Source organism: Barbus barbus (assembly GCF_936440315.1).
Source record: "Barbus barbus genome assembly, chromosome: 46".
Classification (NCBI taxonomy): domain Eukaryota; kingdom Metazoa; phylum Chordata; class Actinopteri; order Cypriniformes; family Cyprinidae; genus Barbus; species Barbus barbus.
The window spans coordinates 10,646,358-10,661,979 of NC_136724.1; the positions used below are offsets into that span (position 1 = coordinate 10,646,358).

General features: G+C 39.1%; 1 protein-coding gene across 3 annotated transcripts in view; it reads left to right on the forward strand.

Annotated features, from left to right (window-relative positions):
• LOC306865256 (double-stranded RNA-binding protein Staufen homolog 2-like) overlaps positions 1–15,622 on the forward strand; it is a 143,958-nt gene that overhangs the window by 91,642 nt on the left and 36,694 nt on the right. For all 3 annotated transcript variants that reach the window (XM_079409761.1, XM_079409760.1, XM_079409762.1), the window contains exon 13: positions 6,650–6,763. In XM_079409761.1, coding sequence (XP_079265887.1) covers positions 6,650–6,763 — 114 coding nt within the window. The remainder of the gene's footprint in view (positions 1–6,649; positions 6,764–15,622) is intronic.

Consider the following 15,622-nt stretch of genomic DNA (forward strand, 5'->3'; position numbering starts at 1 on the left):
CTCTGACTCCCAGATGTTGCATAAAACTGCTAAGCATGGCTTATTTGAGGAACAGACCTAAATTTAAGTCGTTATTCATTCATAATCTTCCCCTTCAGTTAGCTGTTAGTGGTTGTGGCCACACTGAGTAACTGACTTGAACTTGAGATCAAGATGAATATAATGTGAAAACAAATCATTCCACTTTGTTGAACTGGATTAGTTGATTCATTGATGAGATCCAACTCAAAAGAACAATTCATTCATTTGAGGGATATAAACATTTTTCATTAACTACAAACCAACGTTTGGTCCCAAATTATCTAGCCACTACTGAGTGAGAACAATTGAAACCCTGTTACCCATTTTGGCATAGATTAGTTATTTATTTATTTATTCATTCATTTTCTGTCTATTTAAAAAATACTTTTAGAAAATTTTGTTACTTTCTAAAAGTATTTTTTTGTATTTTAAAGCTTTTATTTTATTTTATTTGAAAATATATCACAAAAATCTGAATTTCAACATTTATTTTGACATGTCCCTGTAACAAAAGAAAGTTAAGCACCGCTTTTTTGATCTGGTTAAACTCTTGAGCCTCTCTTGGTCAGCTGGGTGACTTGTTTGGCGCAAGTAGCATCGGCTTTAGACGAACCCAGAGATGGATCTTTCCTCAAACCCCCCATTGCTCTGCCAGCTAGCGTTCACTCCCCTGGCTGGGGACACAGAGATTCGGAGAGAACGAAAGGGAGAGAAGAGGTGGAGCAGTGAAGTCAATCTCTGTGGGAACGTTGCTCTTCGCCACATGTCAGGTGCACATCATAAAGGGCCTTTTGTGCTGAGCCTGTGAGCTGCAAAGCAGTCTGGGAGAGCGGAGAGCAGTAGGTAGAACTCATGTTAGGGATGAGTCCTGAGCATTTTATGAACCCCGTTCTTCCTATCACTTCATATGAGACCGAGTGAAACATACTGTACCATAGTCTTCCACCCTGCTTGTATACTTCAGAGCTTATGACCTTCTCAATGTAAATAATATAAATTATGTTTTCAACTTTTACTATTGCTGTGTTGACTTCATTAACAGTTATTGGAGGGAAACAAATTACAAACTACAGTATATATATTTTAAATAATCTTGCTTGACTTTTTTAGTTTAAAAACTAATTCGTTTCAAACTAATTTTATTTTATTTACCGCCTGTATCGTTTTTTGCCTATTAATTTTTTAGAATTTAAAAATAGAAAGTAAGAATTTATAAATAGGAAGCATGGGTCAAAATGTATTTTAAAAATAAAATAAAATACATAAATAAGGATATCAGTATAATTTTTAGCTGGCAATCAAGACTTTCTGAATGTTTTGTTTTTGAGTTTTAGACCATATACTTGGAGACCATCACCTAATCCCTCTTTTTCATGCCCGTTTCAGCTTTCCCTCTGCCTCATACTCGCTCTGTTTCCTCCCACCCTCTGAGCCCCTCTGCTCACTGCCCATCTGTTTCTCTTTCTGTTTGTCTGTCTCTCACATGGTTTCTAACCTTGGCTAGAAATACCAGCATACCTAGATTCAGATCACAGGCTCTCAGTTATTTCTTCAAATAACGCCCATTGATGTTTTATGACCTTCGTTTTGAGATGAATGGAGACGAGCCGATAAAAGAAGTCGTGCTTGGATTTCTCATCCTGCCAGTGCTGGGCACACATGCATTTCTCTGTGAGGTGCTGCTTTGATCACGGGTGGCAGGGTTCAGCATCTATATGCCAACTGCTCAGCAGTCATGCCATAAATCACTTCATAAATCACTTCATATGCAGGTGATGTAAGCATCCGTGATGCATCCGTTATGCACATCTGCATAAAAATCAAGCACATTTCATCTCTGCTAGATATTTCACAGTCTACTGCAGGGGTAGGCAGCATCGGTCCTGGAGTGCCGATGTCCTGCAGAGTTTGGCTCCAACTCTGAAAAACCCTCACCTGCCTGTAGCCTTGGTAATCCTGAAGGCCTTGATTAGCTTGCTCAGGTGTGTTTGATTAGGGTTAGAACTAAACTCTACAGGACAGCAGCAGGACCGACGTTGCCTTCCCCTCGTCTACTGTTTGAAAACTGGAAGCATTTAGGAGCAGCAGCAACTAAGCCACGAAGCGGAAGACCACAAAGTCATGGAGTGAGATCACAGAGCGCTGAAGCTAAAAGTCTCCACTGCTCTGCTGATTCCAAAGCTAAAGAGTTATACACTTCCACTGCCATTAATATCAGCACAAAAATCAGGAGCTTCATGGAATGGGTTTCCATGGCCGAGCATCTGCATGCAAACTTCATATCAACAAGTAAAATTCCAAGCTTCGGATGTAGGGATGTAAAGCATGCTGCCACTGGACTCTGGAGCAGTGGAAACCTGTTCTAACGAATCACGCTTTTCTGTTTGGCAGTCTAATGGGTGAGACTAGGTTTGGTGGATGCCAGAAGAGCATTACCTGCCTGACTGCATTGTGCCAACTGTACAGTTTGGTGGAGGAGGGATAATGGTATAGGGACTGTTTTTCATGTGTTGGGTTAAGCCCCTTGCTTCCCGTGAAGGGAAATCTTAATGCATCAGCATACCAAGTATTTCTGAACAGTTCTCTGCTACCAAGTTTGTGGGAACAGTTTGGGAAAGGCCTATTTCTATTCCAATATGACTGTCCTAGTGCTCAAAGCATGGTGCATGAAGACATTGGTTGGATGAGTTTGGTGTGGAAGAACTTGACTGGCCCATATACTGGATGGGCAAAAACTCCCAAACTCAGTTCCTGTTGATGTAATGGTCCCAATACTTTTGTTCATTATATAAATATGTTTATCTGCCATAACATGGTAATGTTAATGTTCAGAATTTTAATATCTCTAATACTTTCTCAATAATTACAAAGCTAAGCACATACCTGAAGTTTTACATGAAAAACTGGCATTGAAGCCAATATTGTGACTGACCATTCATACGTTTTAATCACACTTTAATTTCCATGCTGCCCACCTGCAGCATTTCTATAACCTGTAACCCACCTTCTTGCCCTTAATGGCAAAGCACTGACTGATGATGTGAAAGTGATTTAATTTGATGCGAGAACATCGGGAGTTGTGTAACTCAGCAGTAGCATCAGGTTCATAATTTCAATTACAGAAGTGGATTGATGTGGGCTTTTGAAGGTGACTCGATCCTTTTATGGTGAACGATATGATTCAGAAGACGTTTTTGGCACTAGACTTGCAATCCAACCCAAAAATTGGTGAAGAATTTTTTTGGATGACTTATGAGGCGATTAAAGATATATTTATGTTATAACTGTAAGGCATGTATCAAATTTGTTGATGTGCAGTGTCTGCTTTAGTGGTAAAGGGAGCCGTATTTGGTTAGGAAAAGTGAAACTTTATCTAACTGGCTTCAGACTCTATATATATTTGCTAAATTATTTGCCCACACTTTTAAAAATAAAGATTATTGGCATCTGTGGTTCATTTTAACATCCATTAAACATTTCAAATACACAAAAGTTTCTTTATACTTTATGAATGTTCTTTAGGGTGGTTCTTTAAAGAACTGTTCACTGCTAGGTTCTTACGGGGGCCCAGTAGTGCACAACACAATGAAAGAATGAAATCTTCACAACACAATGAAATTAGCACAACACAACAAAAACAAGCAGCAACACAATAGAAACAAGTCACAACACAAAGGAATCAAGCAGCAACACAACAAAATTAGCACAACACAACGGAAACAAGCAGCAACACAATGGAAACAAGTCGCAACACAAAGGAATCAAGCAGCAACACAACAAAATTAGCACAACACAACGGAAACAAGCAGCAACACAAAGGAATCAAGCCGCAACACCACAAAATTAGCAGAAAACATTGGAAACAAGTCGGAACATAACGAAATTAGCACAACACAACAGAAACAAGTCACAACACAACGGAAACAAGTCACAACACAACAGAAACAAGTCACAACACAACGGAAACAAGTCACAAGACAATGGAAACAAGCTGCAACATGACAAAATTACCACAACTCAACAGAAACAAGCCACAACACAGTGAAATTAGCACAACACGTTCTAAATTAGTCCTATGCGTTGTGGCGTGCCGATTTCGTTGTTGTGGTGATTTCATTGTGTTGTGCACTACTGGGCCACCGTAGGTTCTTCATGGCATTGCTGCAAAAATTCCTTTATAGAACCTTTGTTTTTAGAAGTGTAGTTATTTATTTTTAGACATTTTCCTCCTTTTCCGTGTAGAAATGTTCAACCCAGTTGTTCAGGAGAGCATGCTGAAGCTAGACGTATCATAAACAGAGACATGTTATGACTCGAACTGCTGGTTTAGCGCATATGTAACTGCAATATGATGTTATCAGACGTACTCATGTGTTAAATCCGCCAGCAATATCATCCTGATAAGAATCACTGGTCCATGTGCTTAAGTCAAAGGCAAGATGTTACTCCATTTTGTTTTAATTTTCTCCCTTGCCATGTAGCAAATCCCACTTTAATGAAAATAAAAACTATCAGATGATGTATGTTTTGAACATCTGTGCCAAAAGATCTGCCTCAAGATGCAGTTTATTCTTTTTTGTTTTTCTTACCCCCCATACTCTGCTGTGTTCTCTGTGTAAAAAGCACTTCAAATAGCACTGGCAGAGTCCTACGCTTGATTTGGCTCCTTTTCCACTGCACATCTCCGTCTTATACACAGTCGACATCAAACGCCTCTCCCTGTCCAAGCATCAAAGAATGGGACGGTTTGTTTCTGTCCCTCTTGCCCTTTCCTTGTTCCTGGAGCTGGTGTTTATGCTGGGATTTTCATTAGCAAACACATGCTAGACGTGCTAATCCCTTATGGTCTGATTTTTGCCTTGTTCTGATGGGGCCCAGCTGTATCGCTGTGGCGTATTTGTGCGAGGAGCGAACTTTGAAAACAAAGTTTGTCAGGGAGATGAATCTTCAGGCTGACAGGAAGCTGGCACTGATCTGGGTGTCTTAAGCTTGATGGTGGCCCACAGTTATTTGCTCAAAGTGACGATTCTCCACCACAGTTAAATGCATTAGGAAAAGATTTATATCAAACCCAGCACTGCGAATGGATACACAGTCAGTGGTATATATTTATATATATATATATATATAAAAAACTGTTGACTAGTTAATATAATGTGATATAATAAATATAATAGTTTTACAGCATTTAAAACTATGCAATACAAATATACATAATTATATATAACTAATAATATATACCTCTTTTAGATTTTGTTTTCCAATCTTATGAAGACATTTTTTAAAGTATGTTTTTATATTACATGTTTTTATTATGTGTAATAATTTAGTTATATTTCAGTATATTAAGAGGGTTATTATAATTATAACATAGTGCTGTTAATTGGTTAAAAACTGTAATTAAATCAGTTACTCAATTCATTGCATTTTCCAATATTTGCTGAGGTTGAAATTGAAATAATTTTTTGGGATACATTTTTTTATCACAATATTTTTACTTGACAAATTAAAGTTTTAAAATGGCATTCCTAAGAACATGATCTGTTCGTGCAGAATATAATAGAAATATTAACCAAGTCAGCGGAGGCATTTATTTCTTCTCTTCACCAGACACAAGATGTTTGTATATGTCAGAGTTCCTGTTTCCTGGAGCTGTAAACGCCAATCACACATTGTGCTTCTTGCAAACCGTGTTGTTAACATTGTCTTTAAAACACACTTCACAGCGGAATGCCCTGTGGATCTGGCCCATCAGACCACTTGAAGACTGAGCATAAACACACGTTCATGGAGTGAGATTCCTTCAGTCTGCTGTTGCACTCATTCATCTGTTTCTCTTCTCTTCAGGATTCTCAGTTTTATGCAGTAACATTTATTTATTTTAAATAAATGATCGGCATTTAGTCCAAGACATTTCTTGTGCTAAGAAGTTCTCTGGAAGCAGACTTTCACACATTGTAACCAGCTGTCCAGACATTTTTTCCATGGAACAACTCACACTTTTCCCAAGTCTCTATGATCAGAAATGTAGATCTGTATCCACTGAATTTGTCTCAGTGCTTTTAGAAACAGTTCATCCTAAAATTAAATTTCGGTCATTATTTATGAAACCAAAAACACTAGCAAAAATTTTTTTCTACAAAAATTCTGAAAGTAATAAATTGAAAAAGCAGTTTCTGTATGTTCTGCAAGTAAAAAAGTTTTTAAAATGGCCTGGATGTGTATATAGGTCAGGCATAAAATGATCAAAGTGGCCCAGCATAGTGTCCAAATCCTTGCGCACACACACACACACACACAATCCTTTGGGTGTTGCTGAGTGGAGTTTGACATGCAGAGGTGTTCTCAGAAACCCCAAACGGGGCCAGAGCTCCCCTCTAAATCACTATCACTCGAGAAAGCGCTTGAGAAAGCATAGATTGTGAACCATTCTTGAGGATGAAGATCAAAATCTAAAACCACTGCTGTTATCGAGTAAATGTGAGCACAAACTACCAGCCAAGTCTGAGGATCCAGTTTGTACTTTTCCCACAAAATGTTTTCCAAGGTCAGATCCGCAGTGCAGTACATGCTGTAAATTGCATCACATATTTAATACTCCCTTCCCTCCGTCTCTCGTTTCTTGCAGGTGCAGTACTCAGATCGGCAAACTGACAAAGAGTTCATGACCTACCTGACCCTCTCACCTGTGCAGATGACCTTCCACGGCATTGGGAGCTCCATTCCAGCTAGCCATGACCAGGTTATCTTATCTATATATCTGTTTGTCTGTCTATCGTTCTATCCATTTAGTCTATCTATCGTTGTATCGTTCTATTGTTCTATCTCTCTGTCAATCTGTTTTTCCTTGTATCTATAAAGCAGTTTTTGAATCTATCTATTTCTATCTATATCCGTCCGTCCGTCCATCCATCCATCCATCCATCCATCCATGCATCCATCCATCGTTCTCTCTATCTGTCTGTCTATCTATCCATGTCTGTCCCTCCATTTATCTCTCCGTCTATCTATCGTTTTATATATCTTTACACTTAAAGTCCCCCTGTAGTTAGAAATGTTCTCTCTTAAAACTCATTTTTGATCATCAAAATTACATATTTAAATGTTTTTTCTTGTGAAAATAATTTTCTCATGCCTTAAAATAGCTTTAATGAAACTCTACACCCTTGCCTCATTTACTATGCGCAGAACTATGAATATGCAAATTCCCCCACCTCCACTCAGTCACACCAGCCAGGGCCTCCTGATCAATTCAATTCAATTCAATTTGAACCATGGATAATGACTGATAAAACTGTTTTTACTAGCAGACAACTATAGTGGATACTGTAACAGTTGTTAAAGTTACTAATGTGACGATATTGTGTCCTAAAATGCCTTGAAAACTCGAATGCAGCCAAGTTTGGGATTCTTAATTAGCGCCCGCGAGCATATGCGAGTGAATTTTTGAATTATTGAATTTTGTGACGTAGCAAACCGAGGGGCTGTTTCAAACCGCATTTCTGGAACAGCCTTTGGGAAACTACAGTTTTAAGGAGAAAATACTCAGCAGTGGTGTTGATTAGTGGATTGGCACATGGTTTGTCTAAAAGCAAATTGAAAACACTACATAGACAAATAAACAACATAAAAAACTAGATTTTTTACTACAGAGGGATTTTAATGTATGCAGTTTCAAACGTTTCAAATTTTGAAAAAGTATTCTTTTAAAATTACTGTAACACCAGTTGGCTGATGTCACTTGGTTTGATATTTTGCATCTAAAACAGTGACATTGTCAGTGTGACTTAAGTGCCCGTAGGTTTTGGGTTTCTTCACATTTGTTATGTTAAATGAGTTCCAGATACAGATGATTTTAAAGAAATGATTTGTTCAGCAGGCTGGTATTTCATCACCTTTTTCCCACGGCTTTTCAAGCCAGTTACCGCATTCCACGGCGATTCGTTGATTGCTTTGGAATACAAAACTGATATTGGGAAGATGTCAAACCAACTGACACATTTGTGCTGACAGATTTGAAAGCATCACGCAGTGTGCTGTCAATAAGAGGTGTTCATTATGAAGATTCATTGGGGAGAACATATTGTGCACAGATATTTTATTGCATTGTTTGTTTGCAGAGTTTCCTTGGATATATCTGACTATCCGCAGCCAGTTACTTACTAGCACAGTTTCAGTATTCAGGCAATCGGAACACGCACAGCCATTATCCCCATTGTTAATGATAAGTGTGGTTTAGTGACAGACCAGACCACGTTTGATTAGGTTTTCTTTTTTCATTTTTCTTGGAGTAATTATGAAACAAAAAGAGCCCTAGGATCTGGGCTGGCTAGTATTCATGAGGTGGCTTATTGTGTAGTGTCATCCATGCAGAAAAGCGGTTGCTTACATTATCTAATCTAAACATAGGACGCTCTTTTGTTCTGCCCTTCAAAGCTCCACTCTCTAATAAAGCCCGTTCTATAACCAGTAATAGGGATTTCTGTTGTGGGGACACAGCCGCCAGAGCAAAATGAAGGCAATATAGGCCATGGACTTGTTGTTGCCAAAAGCACTGGTGCATGACCGACTGTTAGGGAGCCTTTCTTTTCCAGATTCCTTAGTACAGTGGCATCCAGCCACAAAAGGAGTCAGAACAATGAACCCAGGGTGGTTCTGGATTGTGACACTTTTTGGCCCAAGTTACTCCTCTGCCCCACAGTTTGCAGTCAATGCTTCTAACTATAATCCACTTCAGCAAGAATGAGAGCAGGGCTCTTTCTATATCACTGTGTGGTTTGTGGTAGCCGGGGACTGGTGGTCACACTTTTTACTCCCTTGAATATTTCTCGGGGGTGGGCTTATTTTTGAAAGATTTGTGTATAGGAAACACATGGCGACCTTTTGTGACCACATACCCCAGTATCAAAATATGTTGTCATTTATGATGCGGTGTTTTGTAATGGGCAAAAATAAGAAACCGTTCTGACCTACAAAGGCAAAACACAAAACATCTTCACATTTTGTCCGAAAATCATCTCTGGCGTAATGGTGTTTCCTATAACAGATGAGTTTGTCTTAACTTCTCAGATTTAGAAAATCTATATGTGAACCTGGACCACAAAACCAGTCATAAGTAGCATGGGTATATTTGTAGCAGTAGCCAAAAATACACTGTATGGGTCAAAATTATAGATTTTTCTTTTATGCCAAAGAAGTATTAGGATATTAAGTAAAGATCATGTTCCATGAAGATATTTTGTAAATTTCCTACCATAAATATAGTATATTAAAACATAATTATTGATTAGTAATATGCATTGCTAAGAACTTTATTTGGACCAATCTAAAGGCAATTTTCTCAATATTTAGATTTTTTGCATCCTCAGATTCCTGATTTTCAAATAGTTGTATCTCAGCCAAATATTGTCCTATCCTAACAAACCATACATCCATGAAAAGCTTATTTATAAGCTTTCATATGATATATAAATCTCAATTTTTAAAAATTGACCCTTATGACTGGTTTTGTGGTCAAAATTATTATTTTTTTATTTCTATTGTTTGCATATGTTGCCATTTTGCATTCATAAGGCAGCACTATTTTGGCCTACAAATAAATATAAGGAAAAAATATAATATTTTATTTTATATATTATAGTTATAAATGCAAAATTAATTTTAAAATACATTTTTATTTGGAGGACAAATCACGAAGAGTAAACTAGATATTTGAGTCCAACATGCTAAATCACTGCTAGAGAAAACACATTTGTGTACAATAATTGGACGATAATCGTTACTATGTAAAATGTTTCATGCAAAGCACAGCGCTATCAAGATAACTAGGTGGTAGGTGGACATGCGTGATCTAGGTTGAGGAATCAACCTCACATGTATACGGATGGGGTTTGTGATGCATGTGGGCTGAGGCACGTGTGCCTGGGATGTTCAGATGGATTGTCTTATGAAGTGAAGTGAAGTGACATACTGCCAAGTATGGTGACCCATACTGGAATTCGTGCTCTGCATTTAACCCATCCAACGTGCACACACACAGCAGTGAACACACACACACCGTGAACACATACCCGGAGCAGTGGGCAGCCATTTTATGCTGCGGCGCCTGGGGAGCAGTTGGGGGTTCGGTGCCTTGCTCAAGGGCACCTCAGTCGTGGTATCTCTAACCATTAGGCCACGACTTCCCCTCATCTCACTACCTGTGTAGTCAGTGGGAATGTGATGGGGTCCGTTGATAACTCTTTCCTGGAGATTACCAGTATACTGTCATTCAAGCTGAATGAAGACTATCAGTCCACAAGAGAAGAGTCCTATCAGTGTGTAACATGTTTTTAATCCATCAAAATTGATCTGTCTTCTTGATTTACATTCCTAAACCAGTCACAGTACATTTTGTATCGTATGTCTCACAGGATTTTGATTGGACGTGAGCCGTGTGATGTTTCCCCATAGCAGTCCCAGGTCACTTTTTGACACATACTCATTGGTAGAATTGACAGAGTCCTGCAGAGAACTGCGTAGAGTTGCTCCTGTACTTTCCTGGCTCCTGCAGAGCCTGTCAGTTCACAGGGCCCAGGGCGCTGCTCTTTCTCACTGCCGATGAAGGCCTCAAGCCCCCATAGGCTTACGCCCCTCCTGCCCTGATCCTTGGCCCTCCATGTGCATTCCTGGAGGGCCTGGGCGTCTTAGATATACAGCTGAGCGCCCCCACCGACCCCGTGCCAGCTACGCAATGCCATCTGCCCAACATATGTTTGCATTCACTCATTTTGCCTTGAGCAACAACGAACTGACTGGAGGCCAAAATACATACTTAGCTGCATGTCTTTTTTGGTTAATGTCTTTTTTGAATGCAGTTGATTCTGTTAATCGATTTTTGTGTCATTGTTAGTGCGGCTGTGAAAATAGTACTTCAAAAGTAGCTTGAACTGGTCCAGCATGTTGATCCCAGAGTGTTTGATTCCAAGAACGGCGTGTCCATTTTTGGCTTGTTAAGGCCTTTAAATTGTCCATGTTCTACAGAGCTGAAGTAACATAAGTGTCAGCCCACAGCGGCAACAAACATGTCAAAGCGGGGAGCTCACAGAGCCCTGCACGAGGTGTTGCTTATACAACATGGAGGCCCTGAAATCGAATGTGACAGGGCGAATTTGGCTGCTGCTGCGTGTGCATGCTGTGCTCAGCTGGCTGCTCTTTTCCCAAGAGCCTTTGCATCCAGCCTTCAAGCTGAGGCCTGGGAATAATGCAACCTCATACATCAGGGGAGATCTGAAGTTGGCAGTTTCTGAAGTTCTCAAATGAAGACTAAAAGCTGACCGGCAGAGGCCAGAAGTTCTTGAAACTCAACTACGGGTTGGCTGCTTTCTGTTTTTAGTCCTATAGAAAAAATATAATAGCCGTTTGGCAGACTGTTTCAAGAGTTGGCCTAGTCAGAAGGGATATTTCACCCAAAATGAAATTTCTGCCCTTAATTTGCTCAAATCAGAAGATGTTTTAAAGCAGTTTTTCAGCTGTTTTTGTCCATAAAATGAGATTCAGGTTAAAACCCCTGGGTGGACCCCATTGACTTTTTTTTTATAAAATACATTTACATCAATTTAGTTGATGCTTTTTTTTTTCAAAATTAACTTACCAATGCAACTTCAGTTCATCTTAACGGGATAGTTCACCCAAAAATAAAAATGTTATCATCATTTACTCACCCTTATGTCGTTCCAAACCTCTATGAGTTTCTTTCTTATGTTTAAACATAAAAGATGAGATTTTGAAGAATGCTGGTAATCAAACAGCTGATGATCTCCAATGACTTCCATAGTATTTCTTTCCCTACTATGGGAGTCAATGGGAACCATCATCTGTTTGGTTCTTCAAAATATCTTCTTTTGTGTTCAACTCGTACAGGTTATACACATAAAAGTAAATGATGAATTTTTTTTCATTTTTGGGTAAACTATTCCTTTAAGGAGGCAATAACATGTGAAGTTTCAAACATCATCCAGAATAGTACAAGCTACAACAGAAAGTACATTCTTTTGTCTCCCATGGAATAAAGCTTCCTTTTTTGGGTGAACTGTTTCTCTAAAGTTTCAGCCAGATTGTTTCAGTTCAGTCTGCGGAAAGCATAAAAAGCATGAAAAGTTCTGTAACTGTAAAGACCATTTCGCCTGGTGTCCCACAACATCTTCGCTTTGACTTCCTAACAGAACTGAGACATTGTTCTCGAGCAATTAATTGTAGCCCTTGGATCTTGTATGTTTCATTATGTGCTTGTTTGTTTGCAACAGGAAGCCCGTTCATGGTGAGAATGCATTCCACTTGTTGGGAAATGGCTCTTTCATTATGACAAGCGAGGAGAAAGTGATTGTGCGACAATTCAGACACCTGTTGAGAGGATGGGCAGCTATTGACAGGCCTGATTCATGGCCGAGAGGCTGCTGTGTCCGTCTTCAGAAGATCTCCCGCTGGGTGCTGGGCCGTTTGAAGTCTCCTTCGGCCCAGGGCTGGAGACGTTAGTACAGCAGGCCGCCTCTGTCAGGGGTCTCGGCATGTTACTCAGCTCAGCAGCTGTTCTCGTCTTCTCTCTTTGACACGGACTAAGCCTTGCATAATGTGTCTGTCGCCTACAACGGCACCTGTAGGAAATCTGTTTATGTAAAAGCACAACCAAAAGGGTTTTACCTAATCTACATTGTTTGGAGGAGGATTATTTTTCGAAGAGGATTATTTTTCCAAGGCTGATTGTGTTTTTAAAGTCCACTAAGCAAAGACCTGTTAATTGAATTGCATGAGGGAAAAGTTCACATTAGGTTAAAAAACCCTTCAAAAAATTATGCAAAGTGTTATGATATTTATAGCTGATCTTATGTTAAAAATAGGCTCAAATGATATTAAAAAGACTTAGGGCAAATTAAGATATTCAATGCTAAATTATAACAGACATGGATTGGGTTATCGAAACCATTCTAATATGGAAGGGATTTTTAACTCAGGAGGTGCTTTACACTACTGCACTTCTTCTAAAAATATCCATTACTGTTTAAAAGTTGGGTTGGTAAGGTTTTTTAGGACTTCTTTTGAAATAAGTCATTTATATTCACAAAGGCTGCATTTATTTGATCAAATCACAGCAAAACAATAATATTGTGAAATATTATTACAATTTAAAATAACTTTAAATAGTAAAATGTCATTTATTCACAGCTAAATTCACAGCAGCATTACTCCAATCTTCAGTGTAACATGATTATTCAGAATCGTTCATGTTATTTGGTGCACAAGAAAAAAGTCTTATTATTATCAATGTTGACAACAGTTGTGCTGTGTAATATTTTTGTGGAAACCATGATGAATTATGTTTTCAGGATTCTTTGATGAATAGAAAGTTCAAAAGAACGGCATTTATTTGAAATATAGATCTTTTGTAACAGTATAACGGTCACTTTTGATCAATTTAATTCATCCTTGATGAATTAAAATGTATACATTTTTGTATTGAATTGTAGTGCAAATACCAAAAAAAACACGATTTAAAACGCAAAATTTGGTAATGGTAAAAATAAGAAGGAATTAAATACTTGTAGAATAATAAGCTGTTTTATGCTTATTCCATGAGTGTTGCTATATGCAAATGCCTATAGACTGGAATAATGTGGGCATCTACATATATACATATATATATATATAAAAAAAACAGACAAGAAGTTCTTGGAGTTGGTATTGTGTTGGAGCCTTTGTCATGTGGTTTCCCCCAGAACGTTTCCTGCAGTTTCTTGCCTAATAGAAGCAGCTTGATTTTCACTGACCTTACACTGGTCACACTGAAAGACTCGTGTGTGGAATCACATGAGCTTGTTATTTTGGGATGGGTGCTTTTTTTAAATAAATGACAATAGCATTAAATTAAATAGGACTTAAATAGTTTTCTCCACCTTTATTCTAGTCAGTCCCTCCTTTTAGTGAAGAATCAGTCTCCCTTTGACTCGTTTAAGGTGTTTAGTGTCATTTAACATCTCTTCTGCTTCTGGACATTCATCATCAGCCGCTCGGGTCGAATGTCAGCTCTTATCACCGCTCGCGACGTGTCAGGTAGAAAACGAATAATGATAAAGCAAGGTCGCGGTTTAGTGATACCAGTCCCTTACCTCCCTCCATCCCCCAAAGCCTACCCTTTAAGAGGAGACTTTTCCCCATGTTTGGAGCCCCTGCTGTCAGCAGGAGGTAGCGGGTTGATCAGCACCCATTTGTCAAGCGGTCCCACACTGCGCCGAGATCCCATTAGCCCGTCTTTGAACGTCGCTGTCTCAAACCGTCCCATCGAGACCCCCCTGTCGGCCCGTCGCACCAGCAGCCGTGGGCTTTGGTGAGAAAACAAAGCCCTTCCATTGCACCATCACTCACCCTCGCATGTCTGTCATCTGTTTTTCTTAGGAAACGACTTTCAAAGTTGGCTGCATTAGAATGCGGGGGACCTCAAACGAAGCGTCAAGAGATGATAGGGCGAAGAGGATGTAAACGTCTTTTCTTCTTCCCTCATTGACCCCCCTCCAATGCCTATCCCTCAACAAGCTTTGAATCGGCCTGCCAGAGGATACGATTGTCGGGCCACTAATCTAAACATGAACTTGCACATTAAGGGCAACTTGTTGATACCTAAAGAGGCCTCTCCAAACACAAAGGGTTTGATAATAGGACATTAGCACCTTGACGGACTCTTAAGTGCCAGACTCATTGGAGTTAACTACCCACGGTGCCACATTCGTGCTTCCCACTCGATTTTTCAAAGCCACAAGATTTTAATCTCAGTTTCACTTTGAGTTTAGTTTCACACACATGTTTGCTCTGGTGTTGAGTTGTGCAATGAGCATAATTCAGTTGGTTTGGCTGTGATTCACCAAGAAGAAATGAGCAGATTTGTGTCAGGTTTTACAAGCATTACCATTTAAATAATGTTCATTTTAAACATTTATGCAGCCTTGAATCCAAGCGGGCTCACGCACTAAATACCAAAAGGCTCCTTTTTTAGATTTTTATTGAATTAACCCATATTTATCCTTTTTTTTTTTTTGTTCCAAAATAAGTTTGTCATGCCCGTAGTCCAAAGTTGCGAGGAATGTTTGTTGGATTTTGTCAGCTCACGTCAAATCTGGTTTTCATTTTCAGTTTGTTAATCTTTGTTAAAAAGCTTTTGTTTATTCTTCAAGGAGCGAAACAAAACAAAGGCTTAGTAGCAGAGTGAGAACATATGTTTGCCTTATCTACAAGTTCATTGCATATGTGGGTGTTAGTGGTAAAATGATTATTTCAGACCACAACACCTCCATCGAGTTCTTCTGACACGAAGCTGCTGTTTTTTTTCGCACCCTTGCCCTCATGTGCTAAGTGCTACGTTCATTAGCACCTTGGTGCCAACGGAGCACAGTGTTTTACCAATGGCCATTGATTAGTGTTATTTGGGGAGGTGTGTGAATTTACTGTTTGCCCAAACTGAAGAGTGAGCAGTGATTATCAGTTAATCAATTCAAGTCTATATCAAGTTCTGTGTAATGGATAATCGAGTGAATCTCACAAAACCTGTCATACCCAGGTGATATTTTACTCCAAA